This window comes from Tachysurus fulvidraco, chromosome 5 (genome assembly GCF_022655615.1).
Source record: "Tachysurus fulvidraco isolate hzauxx_2018 chromosome 5, HZAU_PFXX_2.0, whole genome shotgun sequence".
NCBI lineage: Eukaryota > Metazoa > Chordata > Actinopteri > Siluriformes > Bagridae > Tachysurus > Tachysurus fulvidraco.
The window spans coordinates 4,086,807-4,106,517 of NC_062522.1; the positions used below are offsets into that span (position 1 = coordinate 4,086,807).

The 19,711-nt window shown below is 39.6% G+C and overlaps 1 protein-coding gene across 3 annotated transcripts in view; it reads right to left on the reverse strand.

Annotated features, from left to right (window-relative positions):
- Positions 1 to 200: 200 nt before the first annotated feature.
- The window catches only part of LOC113653668 (chromodomain helicase DNA binding protein 1-like), a 29,408-nt gene continuing 9,897 nt past the window's right edge, over positions 201 to 19,711 (reverse strand). For all 3 annotated transcript variants that reach the window (XM_027163390.2, XM_027163392.2, XM_027163391.2), the window contains 23 exons: positions 19,311 to 19,417; positions 18,575 to 18,686; positions 18,428 to 18,459; positions 18,254 to 18,335; positions 17,616 to 17,778; positions 17,086 to 17,241; positions 16,711 to 16,803; positions 15,738 to 15,834; positions 15,254 to 15,327; positions 12,909 to 13,019; positions 12,612 to 12,726; positions 11,742 to 11,886; positions 11,474 to 11,633; positions 11,277 to 11,392; positions 10,692 to 10,855; positions 7,508 to 7,713; positions 6,675 to 6,773; positions 6,525 to 6,595; positions 5,938 to 6,052; positions 5,639 to 5,747; positions 4,798 to 5,010; positions 1,086 to 1,167; positions 201 to 465 (listed from right to left, as the gene is read on the reverse strand). In XM_027163390.2, the coding sequence (XP_027019191.1) occupies positions 343 to 465; positions 1,086 to 1,167; positions 4,798 to 5,010; positions 5,639 to 5,747; positions 5,938 to 6,052; positions 6,525 to 6,595; positions 6,675 to 6,773; positions 7,508 to 7,713; positions 10,692 to 10,855; positions 11,277 to 11,392; positions 11,474 to 11,633; positions 11,742 to 11,886; positions 12,612 to 12,726; positions 12,909 to 13,019; positions 15,254 to 15,327; positions 15,738 to 15,834; positions 16,711 to 16,803; positions 17,086 to 17,241; positions 17,616 to 17,778; positions 18,254 to 18,335; positions 18,428 to 18,459; positions 18,575 to 18,686; positions 19,311 to 19,417 (2,745 nt within the window). In that variant the 3' untranslated portion in view covers positions 201 to 342. The remainder of the gene's footprint in view (positions 466 to 1,085; positions 1,168 to 4,797; positions 5,011 to 5,638; positions 5,748 to 5,937; positions 6,053 to 6,524; positions 6,596 to 6,674; positions 6,774 to 7,507; positions 7,714 to 10,691; positions 10,856 to 11,276; positions 11,393 to 11,473; positions 11,634 to 11,741; positions 11,887 to 12,611; positions 12,727 to 12,908; positions 13,020 to 15,253; positions 15,328 to 15,737; positions 15,835 to 16,710; positions 16,804 to 17,085; positions 17,242 to 17,615; positions 17,779 to 18,253; positions 18,336 to 18,427; positions 18,460 to 18,574; positions 18,687 to 19,310; positions 19,418 to 19,711) is intronic.

Below are 19,711 nucleotides of genomic sequence, written 5' to 3' on the forward strand. Positions count from 1 at the left end.
TTCATTGTGTTTCTACAATGTGTGTGTAACATTTTATTTAGATCTACCAGTTTATTGTTAAATTATTTATTATTTTGTATTATTTTATTATATTGTTATTTATTTTATAACATTTATTTGTAAAATTTGAAGTGTCACTGATAATACTAGAGGTGATATATTCATAAAAAAGGTATTACATACAAATAAAAACAAAAAAGTGAAAGAAATAGCTTATTTTATTTTCCCAGCCCAAAACACATCAGCAGAACGAGACCGAGGTTTTTAACTTGTCAACTTCATAACTTGAACAAATTCATTTTTTTCTATAATAAAAACAACAACAAACAAAAACCTTCTCATTTATTCTAACTTCAGGATGTACTTTGAAGAAGAGAGTTTTTTCTGGGTGACAAAACAAGACCTCAGCCATCTCTTCTGTACCAGGATGGCATGAGGATACTGCTGACACATATCCTGTAACTCCTACAGAGAGAGCAAACACAAATAACTCGTCAGAGCATTGGACCTGCAGCACAACAAATATTGTGTACAATGATTATTAGGGGAAAAATGAAATAAAATATATATATTTTTATCAAATTTAATTGCAGGAAGTATCTTTATATTTACAGGAAATCCCTGTGGAGAAAAATATATATTATTAAACAAACCGGTATGAGTCTGATTTAATAAAGAAATGTATTTCTGTATCTGTAAATGTATCTGATCTGTTCGACCAGCATTTCTTTAACAGTTATAATTATATAGTAAAGTAAAAAAAAATTGACATTAGATGATTGTGTGTAAATGATCTTTTTACACCCCTCAATCTTAAGGATTTTTGGTCAAAATCTGTTAATCCGGGTGTAAAAAAGAAAGAAAAAGAACGTAAGAGTAATAAAGAAAGAAGGAAAGATGTAGAAAGGTGTATAAGGATGAGGTGAAAGTTAAAAGCACGTTTATTAAGGTGTTAACATGGAGCTCCTGTTCACTTTATCTCACGTGTTAAATATTAGCAGTTAAAGAAGCATTAACAAAGATTTCCTTGTTTACTGTATTGTTCTTTAAGTGTAACAATAATTAAAGAGTAAAATATTTTATACCTGGGTATGAGCTGGACTTTCCACCTCAGCAACTATGTGAGTGACCTGTGAGCTCATGATGTCTTCTTTATCTCCGTCATACGTACAGAGGGGTTAAGGAGAAATGGAGAGAAAGTGGATCATTGTCTACAAACCCAGGACACTGGACAGGACAGGTCAACAAGCGGGAAGAAAAGACAGACAATTTACCAGAAATGTGTTTTTTTTTTTTTGTTTTTTTTTTGGTGTCCGGTGTCCAGTGTTAGTCAGAAGTTAATGATTTTCATGCAGATTTAAATTGTTTTATTGCTTTCAATTTCCCAACAAACACCAAGAACGGATGCAGAGTCAAAAAGATTCTGTTGGGCCTCTAGGATATATTTGTTTGTACTGTTGGAAAAGGTCCAAGTTAGTCATGTAGTGAGAGTATTGGAGTGCTGAGCTTTTATTTTATTATTATTTTATTTCTTTATTCTTTGAAATTCATGCTTGTCATATTTTGCAGCACAGACATTTGACAAACCTCTTGTTTGTTGCTGAAGTGGAGTTCCCTTTTGAGGAAACTCGACTCTGCATCAGGGCTGACGCTATGGGAACGCTTCTGTGAGGAAGCTCTGCGTGCAAACGCCAATTTGATGGTTCGGGAAGGACACGTGACAAAGTGATTACGCGCCAGTATGTCCATATAAGGGCATCTACGTCACGTTAATCCAGCTTCTTTGTCTTCAGGAAGCGCTCTGTGTATGTGTGTCGATTGTCCTGTCTGTCAAGTGCAGGGAGAGCAATATATATATATATATATATATATATATATATATATATATATATATATATATATATATATATATATATTTTAGGGAAAGCTAGGCGAGAAAAACAATAATATGTTGCAATCTAAGCATTTTAAGAGATGCGCGCTTTATCACGGGGACGACACGCACTCACTTTGCATTGTTTGTTTGGGAGAGGAGCATTGCCGGTCGGCTTTTAAGGGAGCTGGCTGTGTGCATTGTGATCATGGGGTTCGCAGGTTGAGTTAGTGGAAGCGGAGAAAGAGACGGGTATTTCCCGCTCCTCGAGGCGATGACACACGCTGTTTCTAGGTTAAAATCATATTGGCCTGAAGAGGACTTAAATGTCATCTGTTCTAAGCTAGAAGACAGCTTTCTAACTTCAGGCCACAGGCCACCTTCACGCAGGCGGCTGCCGTTTAACCCAGACCTCCATGCTGAGGTTTTGGAGAAATCCATTTTCAGCGCATATTTTTTTCTCCTGCCATGTCTGACTATCCATCCAAGCCTTGTAGGACTACTACAGCCCTTGTGGGTAATGCCTACACAGCAGCAGGCCAAGCAGGTGTGGCCCTGCACACCATGGCAGTTATGCAGGCCTATCAGGCTGACCTGCTGACAGAGCTCGACGGTGGCCAGGGGTTGTGACCTCAGGTGGTATCTGAGCTCCACCAAGCCACTGACTTTGCGCTCTGTGCCACAACCAGACGCCCGTGCAACGGCTGTGCTGGTTGCCACGGAGAGGCACCTGTGGCTCAATTTAACTAATATTAAAGATAAGGATCTCCCTGGGTTAGCACCTGCCAGCGCACGGTTTCAGGGCACCTGGGAGGTCTGCGCGAGGTTGACACCACTATCAGACAACTACAGGATCCAGTTCTCCTCCCATCCTCCGTGTTTTCAGGATGTCTTGCCAACAATCGTTGGCAGGCACCAGGCAGTGTTCCTCCAAGAGGAACTTCTCTTGCTCCTGAGGAAAGGGGCACCTTCCACACCTCAGGGACTGCCATGTCTTATAACCGAGACAGCACTGCGGTGGTTCCCTATGTCAATCAGCAGGGCGGCCTGCGTTTGCGCCCCCTTTTCAGGTTGGCACTGCAGATTCTGCTCTGGGCAGAGACCAGGTTCCTTTCGCTGAGAGCAATTTTCATTCCAGGGCATGTAAATCGGGAGGCAGACTTCCTGTTAAGGCAGGTGCTGAGGCCCGGGGAGTGATGTCTCCACCGCCATGCGGTGGAGCGAATTTGGCAGATTTTTGGCCAGGCGGAAGTGGATCTGTTCACCTCCAAGGAGTCGACCCACTGTCCGCTTTCCCTCTCTCATCTGGCCCTTTTGGCCCTGGATGCCTCGGTATGGACATGGCCGAGGCTCCGTCTGTACGCCTTCCCCCCGGTAGCTCTGCTCCCGCAAGTCCTAGGCAGAGTGTGCCACGACCGGTTCAACCTTTTCCTAGTTGCCCCTCGTTGGCCCTCTCGAGTTGATTCACGGTCCTAGCCTCCCTCCTGAACGGCACTCCATGGGAGGTTCCCGTCAGGGAGGATCTCCTCTCTCAGGTGCAGGGGCAATCCTATACCCCCGTCCCGAGATGTGGAAGCTTCGGGTCTGGCCCCCGAGGGAGACCAGTTCCTAGAGGCAGGCATCTCATCTGAGGTGACCAAGACTCTACTGAATGCTAGGGCTATATGCTCTGAAGTGGAGGCCTTTTCGCCTCTGGTGCGATGAACACTGTCAGGATCCAGTTCACTGCCCGGTCAGTACAGTGCTGGAGTTCCTGCAGTCTTGTTTTTCTCGGGGCCTGTCCCCCTCTTCTTTAAAGGTGTACGTGGCCACCATCGCTGTGAACCACGAGCCTGTCCTTGGGGCCTCCTTGGGTAGGCACCCTCTGGTCTCTCACTTTCTGCATGGTGTATGGCGGCTGAGGCCTTCCTGCAGACCGTTGTGCTCCTTCCTGGGATCTCTCTGTGGTCCAGAAGGGGCTGCTGGAAGCCCCCTTTTAGCCCATGGAGTCAGCCCCTGTGAAGATTCTGACCCTGAAGTTGGCCACCCTAGGGCAGTATTTGTCCCTAAGGTGCCCAGGATGGCTGGCTGTCCATAATACTGTGGGGCTACTGTCTCCCACCCCATGAGTAGGAACAGGAGAGGCTGCATTTGCTGAGGGCCTTGAGGACTTATGTCCACCGCTCTAGCTCATGGAGTAACTCCTCCGCCCTTTTTGTCTGTCTTGGTGGCCGGAATAAGAGTAATCCGGTTTCCAAGCAGCACCTGGCGCACTGGGTGGTGGAGGCCATTAGCTCAGGCCTTTGAACTGTGTGGACTTGCCTCGCCTCTCACCATCAGGGCTCACTCCACCAGGGGTATTGCCTCGTCCAGTGCCTTGGCCAGGAGTGTTCCCTTTGAAGATGTTTGTGTGGCGGCAGGTTGGTCCTCTCCGCACACCTTTATCAGGTTCTATAACCTGGAATTGGACCCTGCTCCAGGGTCCCAGGTCCTGCAGGGCCATTGATGGTCTGTTCCCAGTCTGCTCGTGCTCTCTCACAGCCTCTGTCACAGTCATCGACCAGTGCGTGGCAGCGTGGGTATTGGCGTTCCCTTGGCGTCAGCCCTGACGCAGAGTCGGGTTCCCTCGAAAGGGAACTACACCAGGTTTCATATGTAACCCGGTTCCCTGAGAAGGGAACGAGACGCTGCGTCCCTGGCCACGCCCCGGGCGTCCTCTCGCGCTTCCTTCAGACAAGTAGAAGGTGGCTGGTCCTGTTTCAAACTTGTTCTACTCGCATTAAAATAAGCATTCACAAAATGGTCTCATACCACAGAACAACCACAAGACATTTATACATGCCGAGAAATGTAGTGTGTCCTTGACAGTATTTGGACTGAGCTTCTTCTCAATTTATGACTTATAAAAAAAAGAATAAAAAAAAAAGACAGAGTTAAAAGGATATGCGATGAGGTGGCGTGTGAGTTGCTTTCTCTCCGCCGCTCCGATGTTGTAGAAAAACACACTGACTCCTCTCATAAAGTCGGGTAAACCGCACCACTGCGTCGTCCCGGAAGCTTCCGGTGGACTGGTTGCTGAGCTTGAGGTAGACGGGGTCTCTGTGTCTGGAGACGGAGTCCTCGTGGTGGACTGAAAGGCTGGACGCTTGTAGTAGTATCTAATGTTTATGTTAACGTTGAACACACAAAGGATTATGACACTTAACACTCAGTTAAAAAAAGGCCTAGCTCATGCTAGTGAAAGAGGCGGAGCTTATATGTAACATAGCATTGTGTTCAAACCCTCCTGGGAAGTTGGTATGGAATTTACGAGACGTGAAGTCGTAATTACGGCGTGGCGTGTTCGTCTCTGTCGAAGCGAGATGGAGGTGAACCTTCAGTTAATTAGCTACTAAAAATACAGCAAGGTTTTTAACTCGATTTCTAGAAAAAGAAGTACAACAATGCGTTCAGGTGTGTTCTTTGCTGTAAACGTTATCGTTAGGTATTGTATCAGAATCTCTGTAAATATTAGCCAGTTTGCTTGTACTTCAGTAAATAGCTTCATAAACCAAACACAGACTAAATAACTGAAATATCTGAGCTTTTTTCTGTGAAAGACTGGGAAACTCAGAGCTTAAAGAAAATCCTGCTCATAATTACGACTTTGTGGTGGTGTTCATGTGTGTTCCACTCATAAATACAATATTTCCATCATGGATTTTGTGAGTAATTTATAATTATTATTGTTATAAAAATATATATTTTTGGTACTATTCTGTCTTACAGATGCATGTGGAAGGATACATGAAGGTGGGAATGCCTCGCGAGGCTAAGTGCTTGCGTATCAGTCTCTCAGTGCCGTACCAGTTGAAGTCTTTAGTGGTTTCCCCGATTCGTGGAAGGTGGACGCTTGCTGGAAAAAGAACCGGATAAAGAAAAACTGCATCAACACTAAAACTTTAGATATCTCTCTCTTCAAAGTTTTCCCGTCTGTATGATTACGATCTTATGTCTTAACATTTACAAAAATACCACTGTTCCCTTTGGCTCTGAACATTTAAAATAAATATTTTGAAGTGAGCATTCATGAGCAGGATCTTTACCATTCTTGGCCTTGGCAGTTCTGTAGATCTTCTTGAGCCCCTCCTCCAGGGCAGTGAGGCTAATCCCTGACAGCTTGTTGCTTTTATATCTCCTTTGTGCCACGATCAGAGTCACCTGTAGTGACATGAGGAAGGAAATGTAACAGATGTGTGTTTACAGGACGGGAATATCGAACAGCTCACAGGGTTAAAGGACTGCAAGCAAAAGCAGTACAAGTCACACAGTCACATGCCTGTCTTCAGTGTTCAGTGTGAAATGATCTTACTGAGTATAGAAATGTCGAGTTGAAATACTGAGAGCGATGGACAGTATGGTGTAGTGTATTTAAGTGTTTAAGTGTGACCCTTCCTGGGGGCACGGCTTATTGTGATTCCCACACAGACAAAAGGAAAGTGAGCTCAGACCTCAGTCCCACAGTGCAGTGTCCTGTCCTGGTTTAGGTCAGGTGACAGAGGGAGGTTTGTAGCATGCACAGAAACTGAGCAGAGCAACAGAGATTTTTTTTAAATCCCACGCACACCTCGAACACAGTGGACAAAGAACAGAAGATGCTGAGAAACAAGGAGCTGGTTGAGTTATGACTCACAAAGTCTTTTCCGCACTCCCTCGACTGCTTGTCGTCGATGGGAATCAGCAGCACGTTCCCGATATCCAGGTCTGAAAAGGAGTATCAGGTGTGTTAATCTGGAGACGTCGCTGACAACGAGTCTCTGAAGGTTCTCGACTTTTTACTTACCCAACATGCGTCCGGCCATTTCATACTGATTCTTCACCTCCACTGAACGGCGCAACAGAGCTGTAAACAAGCCACCGTTTCCCCACTTTCCAGAATCATCTACACACACACACACACACACACACACACACACACACACACACACACACACACACACACACACACACACACACACTTAAAAAAAATCATATCTTCATAAGGACTGTGTCTTTCATTTGAGCAACCTTTTGTGTTTTTATCAATAAATATGCAATTTATATGTAAAAACCTGAAAAAATTTGAAAATACTATATAATAATAATAATAATAATAATAATAATAATAATAATAATAATAATAAACAATAATAATAATAGTCAGATTGTTCTGCCAACAATATCTACTATATGAAAATATGACTTTTTTATATTTATGTTTTTTATATTCCTATCTGCTCTATATCAGAAGAAAGAAAGAAAAAATAATAACATAAGAAAGAAAGTAATTAGGACAGAAAGAAAAAGTAAATAGACATTAAGGGACACATTTACTGAGGTGCCCTTGAGCAAGGCACCGAACCCCCCCAACTGCTCCCCGGGTGCCGCAGCATAAATGGCTGCCCAATGCTCCGGGTGTGTGTTCATGGTGTGTGTGTTTACTGCTGTGTGTGCACTTTGGATGGGTTAAATACAGACAACAAATTCTGAGTACGGATCACCGTACTTAGCCGTATGTCATGTCACTTTCACTTTTCACTTTCACTTAAAACTTAATTAAATGCCACTGAGGACTCATCATGGATATTGTTGCTATGGGAACATCAGCTATTTCGGCATGTTTTTTTCTTCACATACCCACACAGTGAACGATGATGGCGTCCTCGCTCTCAGCCTGAGGGTGTGTGACGTCACCGCTCACAAACTGAATATCCGAGTCTGCTAAGGTCACATTGCTGTTGTCCTCTTCTTCATCATAATCATCCTCATATTCATCCTCACCTTCGCTATCAGCAGAGGGCAGGGACAGAGATTTATAGCCACATGATGCCCACAAATCCATCCTAAATTACAGAAAGAGAGAAAGAAAGAAAGGTTTCACAAGAGTTTGTTTTTCCTAAAAGTAAATGGCATGGTGTAATGTCTTTTTAGGTAATTATCTCAATGTGCACCATTTACTATATTGTTTCATAAAAATAAAAAAAAGAAGAAAAAAGAAACTATCTCAGAAAAAATCCCTTTTCATGAGTTTTTAGAGATTTTAAGGTCTCTGTATTTCATGATTATAAAGAAAAAAGAAGAAAATCTTAGATTAATTATCTCTCATAAACCATCTATTATCTCATTTTGTCTCGAAAACGTAACTTCTGCTTATGTCAATTTTCCAATTTCACAAGATTTTTCCTAAAGTAAAGTAAACATGATGTGAGATTTTTTTGAGGTACAGTAAGTATCTCATGCACAACATTTAATATCTTGCTTTCTTTCAGAAAAAAAAAACAAATACATTGTTGGAAAATGACTAAGGATCTCATGCTCATGTGATAATTTCCCAAATTCATGAGAATTGTTTTCCCTAGATCAACAAGAAAACAAACAATACAAAACAAATTGATAAATGAGATAAAAGTAAAAAGTAATATATTAATATAAATTGAAAAAGACAAAAAAAAGCAAATGAAAACAAAACCACAGCTCTGTATTCAGTCAGAAGGATTTAAAACCGCAGGATTCCTCAGTGTAGATCAGACCCTGTACTCACCTGGCTCATGACCCTGACTCTATGTGCTCTCTGGACTCGCCTGGTCCATCCTGAAGCGCTACCTCATGCCTCTCTGCTGCTGAGACTTTCGACAGATTGTGTTGTTACCACTCGGGTTCCCTAAAGAGTGCTATAGACTGTTCTACCTGGATGGTTGTGTCAGTCTATGGTTCCCAATAATTTCACTTAGATACTATAGACTTAGAGCTAAAAACACGTCCTGAAGATCCACTCACACTCAGCTAGCGCTGTTTGACCTTAGAGCATCTCTTAGAGCATTTCTTCAGTGTTCCTCGAAAAGTCACGTGAAAAGACAATCAAATATTCTGTAAGATACTATAATTATAAACAAATAATTACAGCTTTTTTTTCTTTTGTTTTTTCCTGTTAGGGGTCACCACAGCAGACCATCTGTTTCCATCTAACTCTATCCTCGGCATCTTTTACTCTCGTAAATGTAAAGACAACCTCAACATCCTCATCTCTGCTACCTCCATCTCTACATCATGTCTTTTCCCTCACTGCTACAGTCTCTAACACATACAGCAGAGCTGCTCTCACTACTGCCTTGTACACCTTTCCTTTGATTCTTGCTGACACTCTTCTGTCACACTCAACACTCCTGACACTTTTCTCCACCCACTCCAACCCGCCTGCACTCGTCTCTTCATACACATGCATTCTTTCTTACTACTACTGACTTTCATCTATTTTCCTCTTCTTTTCAGAGAAGACCTCCACCTTTTCATGTGTTCCTCCACCTCCTCTGACCTACAGCACATCTCACTGCTGTCTACTACTAACAGCTCCGTCTGACCATCTCTGTACTTCTCCATTAACAATCTCAAAGCAAAAATTTAATCAGTTGTGCTTATTCTGGTCATAAAGCCATACTGTTGCTCACAAATATCCACTTCCTTTCTCAGCCTAGCTTCCACTACTCTTTCCCATAGCTTCATTGTGTGGCTCATCAAATTTATGCCTCTGTAGTTTCTACAACTCTGCACATTGTTCTTAAAGATCGGCACAAGAACACCTCTCCTCCATTCCTCATGCATCTGAAAAATCTTGTTGATCTCTTTGAGACACATCCATATCTCCACAGGTACTTCATCTGGACTAATATCCTTTCCACTCTTGATTCACCTCAGAGCCTTCCTCACCTCATCCTATCTAATCTTTCCTATTTCCTGCTCTACAATATTCACCTCCTCTCCAATTCTTTCCTTCTCATTTTCCTCATTCACTTCTCAAAATACTCTGTCCATCTTTTCTGCACACTCTCCTTGCCTGTTAGTTCCTTTCCAACTCTATCTTTAATCACCATTATCTTTGTCAACTTTCACCACCTGGTCTTCTTTTCTGTCTTTCCTCTCTTCTTCTTCCTGACCAGAGACATCCTACACATCACCATTGGATGCTGCCGGGCTACATCACCATCTGCCCTTCTAGGTTCCTTTCCTTAACACCAAACCTGCCCATCACCTAAGTGATAAGTGACAAGTGATATATGAACACACACCCTGAGCAGTGGGCAGCCATTTATGCTGCAGCGCCCGGGGAGCAGTTGAGGGGGGGTTTGTTGCCTTGCTCAAGGGCACCTCAGTCGTGGCCGGGCCAAGACTCGAACCCACAACCTTAGGGTTAGGATTCAGACTCTCTAACCATTAGGCCACGACTTCCCCAGACCTCTGTTCCCCTCACCAACATGTCCATTGATGTCTGCTCCAATCGCTACTCTCTCCCATCCTGAATACTCTCCATCACCTCATCTAACTCACTCCAGAATCTCTCCTTCTCTTTAAACTCACAGCCTACTTGTGGAGCATAACCACTGACCACATTCAACATCACCTCAAACTAATGACCCTGTCTGACACTCTTTTCACCTCTAAACACCTCTAAACATCCTCTAGGATCACTCCTACCCCCTTTCTCTTCCTATCCACACCATAATAAAACAGTTTGTATCTCCCTCCAATGTTTTGTAAAATAATTACATTTAGCAAATAAATAATAAATAATTGTTTAATATATAAATTAATAACAAATAATTACACTAGTATATTAATAATGAATAAATAAATGTCTAGAACATAAATAATAAACAAATATTTAAGTATAGAATATAAATAATAAATAAATATGTCTAATATATAAATTACGACGGATAAATAAATTACAAACAAATAATTATGTCTAGTATATAAATAAAAACTGATCTTAACTAAATCGTGCTTACTCGTTTGTTTATTTAAAAGTCACTTCTCTGATTCTTACTTCTTCTTGTGTTTTTGCTCCTCACGCTGCTGCTTCTTCTCTTTCTGAGCCCTGGCTTTTTCAGCAGCATTTTCCTCTTCCGTCTGACGCCTCTTTTCCAGCTCCGACTCGGTCAAAAGGCTCCTTAGTCTTGTCTTCAATGGTAATTCTTCAGAGACTGAACCCTACGGTTAATAAAACACTAAAATCAGCTAATACTGTATTCATTTCATTGGTCAATAAAGCTCTCCTGTCTATAAACGTTAGCATAGCTACATTCCTGTACACAAAGCATATATAATATAATCTAAAAGCACAGAGCTTGTTTAATAATATAACTCACTCCATTGTGAAATGTTGAAATGTCCATCTGAAATGTTTTACAATCCAGAATTACAAACTTCTCCTGTTCACTATATATGCTCAATACACAGGGCAGAACATGTACCCTGTTTAGTGCACTTCAGTCTGAAACTTTTGTCAAAGTAATTTATAATAAATAACCATATAATAAAAAGACTGAATTACTCAGACTTTATAGATGACATTTGGATAAACATCTACTCTTTTAGTGAGTGTATAGTTTAAGAAATTTAAACGACTCACTTTGACTTTGTGCTGTTGACTGCGTCCCTCGTCCCCAGAGTTCTCCGGAATCATTTCATCGTCGTCCTCGGTGGGGCTTATGGAGTAGTCCGTCCCCTCAAAGATGTACATATGAGCTGGACAGGAAAGCAAATCATTAGGTATCTCATCACTGAGCTGTAAACATGACTAAAGTCAAGAGAGCTACAGTGTCCTACTCTTTATCTCCAGATCCTCAGCAAGCCTGAGGTTCTCCTCGTCTATCAGCCACTGTTTGTCTCCTGACTGTCCCAGTATCTGCTGAACATTCACACGCGAAACCGAGCTCTTATCTGATGGCGGCCGTTTGTGGACTCCTAACTTCTTGATTTCACTTGACTGCACAGTGAAACAGGGGAAACAAGGGGAACATGGGAAGAGAAATGGTGAAGGTGATGGAGAAAGTGGTGGAGGAACTAGTAGTAAAGATAGAAGTGAAAGATGTACCTCAGCAGCATCCTGACTATCTCTGGACAGAGGGAACAGTCCGCTCTTGATCACTGCTTTGTAGAGTTTCAGTTTGGTGTTAGCGTGGGAGTAAATGTCCTCCTCCACCGTGCCCATCCCCAGCAACCGGAACACTTTCACAGGCCTGACAACACAGCCACCAAAAAACTGAGGATCAGACAGGTCGTTATTTAACGTGCCCGGGTGCTGAATTTATACAATCAGGAATGTTGATACACAAATATGCAAATTAAAAGAAGGTTGCAGCAGTGTTTTAGGAATGTACAGTGTTAAACATCAGATAATGAAGATCACAAGGATTAGGTGTTAACGCTGGACAAAGTAGGAGCAGTGTGAAACCTCTAACTACACAACCCAAGATTCAAGAAATATTTAATGAGTGTATATATATATATATATATATATATATATATATATATATATATATATATATATATATATATATAATAAAAATAATAAAATGTGTCATATTTGTAATAAAAATAATACGTATCATTCCAACTAAAATAAGCACTTTTCTAAGTTATGTAACACACTGAGGTGGTGTAATGAAGCAGATTTACTATTACCACAAAGAAATAGATTATAGTTCTTATTATATTTATTATTAATCTTGTATTCATTTTCATGTTGTAGGCTTACCTGGAATTAGACCACAGTGTTGTTAAATTCTAGATTCTGATTGGTCAGAAGGATTTGTGCTCCTTTTAATCTCAGGTTACCATAGTAACGGCTCATTTACAGGGACCATAAAATTGTCTACAAGGTTTAAGGAAGGAGTCTCCAGTGTCAGTGCATAGTAACAGTGAGGTAAAGAGGTGTGATGGTTATATTGTTCATCTGCTCTACCTCCTCTGTCCGATCCGGTGAGCACGAGACTCTGCTTGCAGGTCATTCTGTGGATTATAATCGCTGTCATAGAAGATTACAGTGTCAGCTTCCATCAGGTTCAAACTAACCCCGCCTACACACACACACACACACACACACACACACACACACACACACACACACACACACAGGATTCTAGGTAAAGCAGTACAATGTGGTACAAGGTTAAAAGAAAGAAAGAAAGAAAGAAAGACAGAGGATTGTGGGTAAAGAGGGACAGTGTGGTGCGGCTCTGTGAACTGCGGAGGAACCCACCAGCCCTGGTGCTGACCAAGAAGATGAAGGTATCCTCGTCTCTGAAGTTCTTGATGGCAAGTGAGCGCTCTTCTGCTCGCGCCGATCCATCCAGACGCTCATAGGTATAACCTGAGAGCAGTCGAGAACGCTCATCAACACAAACACAAAAAAAAATCAACAGGATGTGATTTAGAACCACAGCTACTTCACTAAATCACAGAAGGTGATAACAGCATGAACACATAGCTTGTCGCACAAATGCGGTCACACAAAAATGTGCCACTTTGTGCAACAAAACTGGCTCCTCAGGTAGGTTTCAGAGCCATCGAGAAAAAAAAAATTATAGCAAGATTTTCTTTTCCCCCATGAGCTACGGATATCTGATTGCTTTCCTAGAACAGCACATTTTTTCTTCTTCTTGTACTACAGAAAATTTCAAAAGTTAACAACTTTAATTTACAACAATATGTTGTGGAATTTTATGCTGTTCCTGTTATCACTCTCTCAAAGTCAAAGAAAATCATATTTTGTTGCTGAAAGGAAAACCTTCCTTATATCCTGGATTATTCGATGTGCATGATTTGTACATAAAGAGAAGGTGGAAACAGGTTCAATACTTTTCGATACATTTGCTGCAGGAGAGGCAGAAATGGAACTAAACTAGGAATAACCTTAAGCCTGGAGACTTTGTGGTCATTATGGATCCAACAGCACCTAGAGGCTCCTGGCCACTTGAAAGAGTTTTGGAAACATTCCCTGATAAGAAAGGGCTGGTGTGCTCTGTGCATTTACAAACTAAGACCGATGTTATTGACAGGCCAATAGCAAAGCTTTGTTTCTTGCACGAGTCTATGGGCTAAGAGATTGTTACAATCATTTTAAATGTTTATCGTGCTCACAATTTGTATTTATTTTATGGCACTTTTGTATGCGTTGAGAATTGGTACAGTATGTGTCCCAATTAGGGGCCGGTATGTAAGAGCCATTTGTCTTTGTAAAGGTGTCCACTAGGGGTCACTGTCTATAATGAGTGAATATAGTTAGGGACCTTCCTTCAGGTGACAGGTGTTGCTGACCGTATCATTTTGACCGTATCATGAGGCAATGCTGTTACCAAAAATGCAAACCAACACATTAAATAAAATGAATGCACTGAGCATTCAAATGGTGAGTGGACATTGATTTAATGAAAGTTGATGAAAGCCAAGTGTGCATGTACAAACATACACCATCCAGCAACCCTCAGCTGCTTTAGATGTAGACTTGGCTACTTACAAAGACAAAAAACAAAACAGTTTATGTTGCTAAGAAACCAATAAGAAAATAGATCCTTATATCAAACATTTTCTGAGGAAAATCAATGAGAAAGGTATCAGAAAACTAATGAATATTAATGAGGACTAAAAATGGTCTCAGTAAAAACAACTGATTAGATACTGAATTATACGTTAGTAATGAGCATTGTAATGACTGATTCATGAATATTAATAAGCAGTGGGTGTGTCTCAGTGTAAAGTAACAAAAACGTTTGCAATATACTGTAACTGATTTAAAAAGTTTTTAATAATATTACAAATATGAATATTAATAAGCAGTAGTGAGTCTCTGAATAGAAACAAAAAGCTGTACAATAATTTCTAGAAAAAATATATTAGTTGCCAGTAAAACAGTAGTGAGTTAATTTATTAATTAATATCAAAAAACTTCATCATGAATAATCATTAGCAGTAGGCAGGTCTCAGTAAAAAGAGACAGAAAAATCACCAAAAATTTATTTTAATAAAATATGTTATGAATGAGTATTAAAGTACAGCTTATGAATATTAATTAGCAGTGGGTGATAAAAAATACAATCATTTATTTTAAAAAACTATTAGTTACTAATGAAACAGTTACTAAATGAATTACTGCTTTATATTAAGTAGCAGTGGGTGGGTCTCTAAAGAAAAAGAATAAATATGTACTGAAACACTGCTTTATGAATACTAAAGAAGAGGGGATGGATCTCAGTAAAAAGACAGGAAAAAGGTGGTACAATAATTGATGAAATATCCATTCACATATAGCTAGAAATTCCAGCATAAAAATAATTTCATAGTTATTCAGGAAGAATCCAAGAAGCCTAAAAATACTAAGATTTTTAAATCCTGCAGCAGTTTCCACACTTTTCCATTTTTTTTTTATGTGATCTTGCTTTTAAATTCCAGACTCTGGATTAAGTTTAGAATTTTTTCACACATTGGAACTCCATAAACCAGATGATGTTTAAATGAAACCCAAACTGGCAGTGAAGACTCCAGGACACTGGCACCTGTGTGCTGACGTATGCTGTGGTTAAGTGTGTGTATAAGTGTGTGTGTTACCTCTGTACGTCAGGTAGTCCTGCAAAATATCCAACATCCTGATCATTTGAGAGAATAACAGAACCTTGTGGCCCCTGAAGTCAAACACACATAAAAGTTGTGTTTCTGTATTTGTAGTTCTGGTGTCCTGTCACCAGTATGTTCTTCACACCACATTAACCCTGATATTCACATAACCCCCGACTCTCACACTACTCACCACTCACACCAACCTCTCTTCACCCTCACCACTCAACTCCTTCACTCTCAACTCCCTCGCCACCCAACTTCCTTGTACCCAACACCCTTGCCAACACAACTCCCTCGCCACCCAACTCGTATATATGCAAATTTCGAATAAAAGATTATATTTTCTTATCAGATGTTTGAGAAATTTTTGAGAATTACAAGTGGACAGATATCAGAGACCATGTATCCCTACGGTAAAGAACTGTGTTAAAGGTTAATAGATACTGTTATGACAATAAAAATAACAGAATCTTACTCCTCATGCAGCTGGGAAAGCATCGCATCGAGCAGAGAGAGTTTCGCACTCGCTTCCACCAAGTGTTCCCCAATTTCAAATGGCTCGGACTCCACACCTTACACACACACACACACAGAGAGAGAGAGAGAGAGAGAGAGAGAGAGAGAGAGAGAGAGAGAGAGAGAGAGAGAGAGAGAGAGAGAGAGAGAGAGGGAGAGAGAGAGAACTTTAAGTTAAACAGCTATTTAAAAAAACTAGATAGATAGATAGATAGATAGATAGATAGATAGATAGATAGATAGATAGATAGATAGATAGATAGATAGATAGATAGATAAACAAGGGGAAAATTAATGCATTAATGAGCTGGTTTAAAATTAAAAATGTAATGAGTAAACCTTTTTTTATTCCATCTGCAGTGTAAAACTAAGTTAATTATTTAAAAGTGGTGAGACAGCGAGAGAGAGAGAGAGAGAGAGAGAGAGAGAGAGAGAGAGAGATGTTCTTTTAGATATTAAACCAGCAAAGGAGAACAAGAAACCATTATAGTTAATTACTGCCCTCTACTGCATATGAGATGAATTACAATTGCATTTAAAGCTGTCCTTTTTGTTTAAATTACTGCGTCATATCAAGAAAAGGGGTGGAGTTGAGCAGCTCGTTTCCTGCTGTGGGCGGAGCTAGCACTATGAAGCCAGAAAAACGTAAACACAAGTATTTAAAAGAAATAAACTCTGTTCTTCTAATCTCTATGGTCACTTAAATTTATTGTCCTCGTTTTAGAAAAGTTAAAAATTTACCTTCTAAATCTAGAAAAATGTTAGGTATGGCAAACATCACACAGTTTTTCCTATCTGCAATACAAGTGTCAATCATTCTGAAATGGACTCTAAACTGTAAACTATTATTAAAAAACAAGCTTCAGGAAAATAAGAACAGTAAGAAAAAAAGATTTTTTTTTAAATGCATTTAGAGTTAAGTTGGTAATTACCGTTGAACAGGTAGGGGTGGCACACACACTTCCTGAGCTGAATCTGAATATTCGTGAGCTGGTTACCTTTGCCCTGATGTTGTCCAAAGACAGCTGAAAATCAGACAGTCATTTAAATAGGACGGAAATTCATCTCCTACATTCATTTAAACTCAAATTTCAAATAAACTCAAACTTCAATCTCAAGCTTTTAAACAGGGCTGCAAGTATTTATCAACAAAATCAATCATTTTCCATAATATGAATGTGGTCGTGAATATTTTTATTAATATTAGATATAAAAATAGATTAATATAGATACATGAAAAAAGATTTTGTTGCAGTGCTACTTTGTGCACTTTTCTGTTGGTTCGTGTGTACGTGGGTGTGTCTTACACCGGTCCTTATTCCGAATGGCTTTGTAGAACTTCTTCTGGAGAGAAGACATCCCGTGATAAACCACCACCTCCAACTTCTTTGGCAGGTCCCTTTCCACTTCGTCCTTGAACCTGCACAGCAGGAAGGGCTGGAGAACCCTGTGGAGCTCCTCAGCTGCACACATATGCAAAAAGGAAAGAATAAAAAAACGTATCACACTGTGATGGAAAATTTAGCAACAACAGATTAGCACAATAAAACAGAGTTACTAGAACAGCATTTCTTCAAGTGTTTTTTCTTCTTATTCCAAATCAATTTATCAACAATTGGAAACATTCTTTTATTAATAAATGCAACCATGATTATGTCCTTTTATGGCAACAAATGTACTATTGGTTTAAAATATTAACACTCAATTAACTGGATTTATTCAGATTTTATAATTTATACATTTAATTAAAATTGTGTCTATATTGTGCAATTATCAGAAATATATTGTGTTTTTTGTTTTTTAAATAAATGCTTGGATGATGATGATGATGTAATACCTTTTGTTTGATTAGTGTCTACGCTGTCATATGTGGTGCAAAAATCTTTCGCAGAATCGGGTGGGAAATCATTGGGCTGGATAAAGGAGAGGAGCGAGTAGAGTTCCTCAAGTCTATTCTGGATGGGAGTTCCAGTTATCAAAAGTCTGAAGTCCACAGTGAACTGAGAACAGAAGGGGGAATAAAAGACAAAATACAAAAGACATGACTGGGATTCTTAACACACAAGAAATGCTTTATCATGGAAAATGTAATGCAGAAACAGGAGAAAACAAAAGTTTACACAGCCGAGACGCTGCACGACAAACCAGTGATAAAATATAATCTGACTTTAAATCTTTACATAAAAAGGCTTTGGTATTGGGAAAAAGAAAATGTAGTGCCACCTCAAGTCCACAAGTCTGCCAATACTTTAATATTCTGAATATTATGATTTGAAATGTCTTTCTACACTAGACACAAAGGCACTAGATAGTGTACACAGCTCCATTATGTTATCAGTGAAAACAAACCTGAAGCACTAAATCATGGGATAAAATTGTGATGTCGCTATTTGAATCCTGTAAAATATGCAGATTAGGAAGGAAAACATTCCGGACACACAGTCATTACAGTCCTACATTATTTAATACGCTCACCTCTGTAAGTTTTTGGTGAAGCTTAGAAAATTCATTCTTCAGCCGCTGAGCTTCATCCACCATCATAATACTCCATTTCCACCTGAACGAATTAAAGTAAAGCTAATGAATTACACGCCCAATTTTATATTTATAATAAGTAAGTAAGTAAGTAAGTAAGTAAATAAACCCAACCTTTTTAATACTGCCGCATCATTCAAGCATATCTAGGAAAAAGATTAAAAAAGAAGAGTAAAATCATAAAGGTAACTGATGTTGAATATGCAAGAAAAAAAACTAAAGGACAAAAATGAATCCTGTCATCCAGCTTTGTATCTTGACCTCAAAGTTAGTCAGTAAGATGTGGAAAGCTTCCTTTTCCATGTTACTCTGTTTCTTGGTTCTTTCATCTATATCACCAGAGTACAAAACCACAGACATTCTGGGGAAGAAACTGGAAAAAAAAGCAAAAATTAAGATTAATAATAATTTTATAATGAATAATAATTAGAAGTTGATAATAAATATTTTACATGTTATAAAATATCTGTATAATGACCAAATTAAAGTAAAGTACTAAAGTAAAGAAAAATCCATGTAATGTGGGTTTGTATTTGCTAGCTAGGAATTGCAGTTAGCTTTCTGAGGTCATTTCAGTTATCGTTCTCTGGCTAGTCTGAGGTCATTTACGTTAAGCATTTAAGATGCAGTACAAGTTCATTTACGTTAGCCTTTCCTAGCTAATCTGTGGTAAACTAGCCTTGTATTAGGAAGCTAGTCTGAAGTCATTTACTTTGGAATTCCAAGACTGAAAAAAGGTAGAAAATAAAAAAGAGACTAAGACTTTCTCTTGTTAGCATGTTAACATTCTAGATGTAATAAGAGATCATTTACTTTAACTTTTCCTAGCTAATCTGAGGTAATGTAAGTTTGTATTTACTAGCTAGTCTGAGGTAATTTCATTCCAGAGCCTCATAACATTTACTTAGATTTAGTTTAGCATTAGCTATGTAGTCCAATTTATGGTATATGCTATTTTCCTTATACTTAATCAAAATCTAGCAGGATCATTCATTACCGCTTTAACTCATTTTTCCAGTTGTCTATAGCCACCAGTGGACAGAGCACCAGAAATGGACCCTTCATGTGGAGACATCCTCGTGCATACACCATCAAACTGATGGCCTGTGGAAGGAGACGAACATAGTGGATATACACATGATGTGTCATTAAAGCTCAGTGCTCTGACACAATAAATAGACAGAATCATTTCCTTCATGGTTAAAGAGGGAGTTTGTAATTTTGAAGTGACAAATAAATGATGGAGTATGCTGTTATAGGAAAATAATCATTGGTGAAGTAGTGTCATGAAGCAGAGTGATGACTTTCCTTTAACATTCCTATCTTTCTTTCCTCCAATTTACATTAGCTTTCAAAGCTAGTCTGTGGGTTAGCATGAAATAGCTAATCTGAACTTTG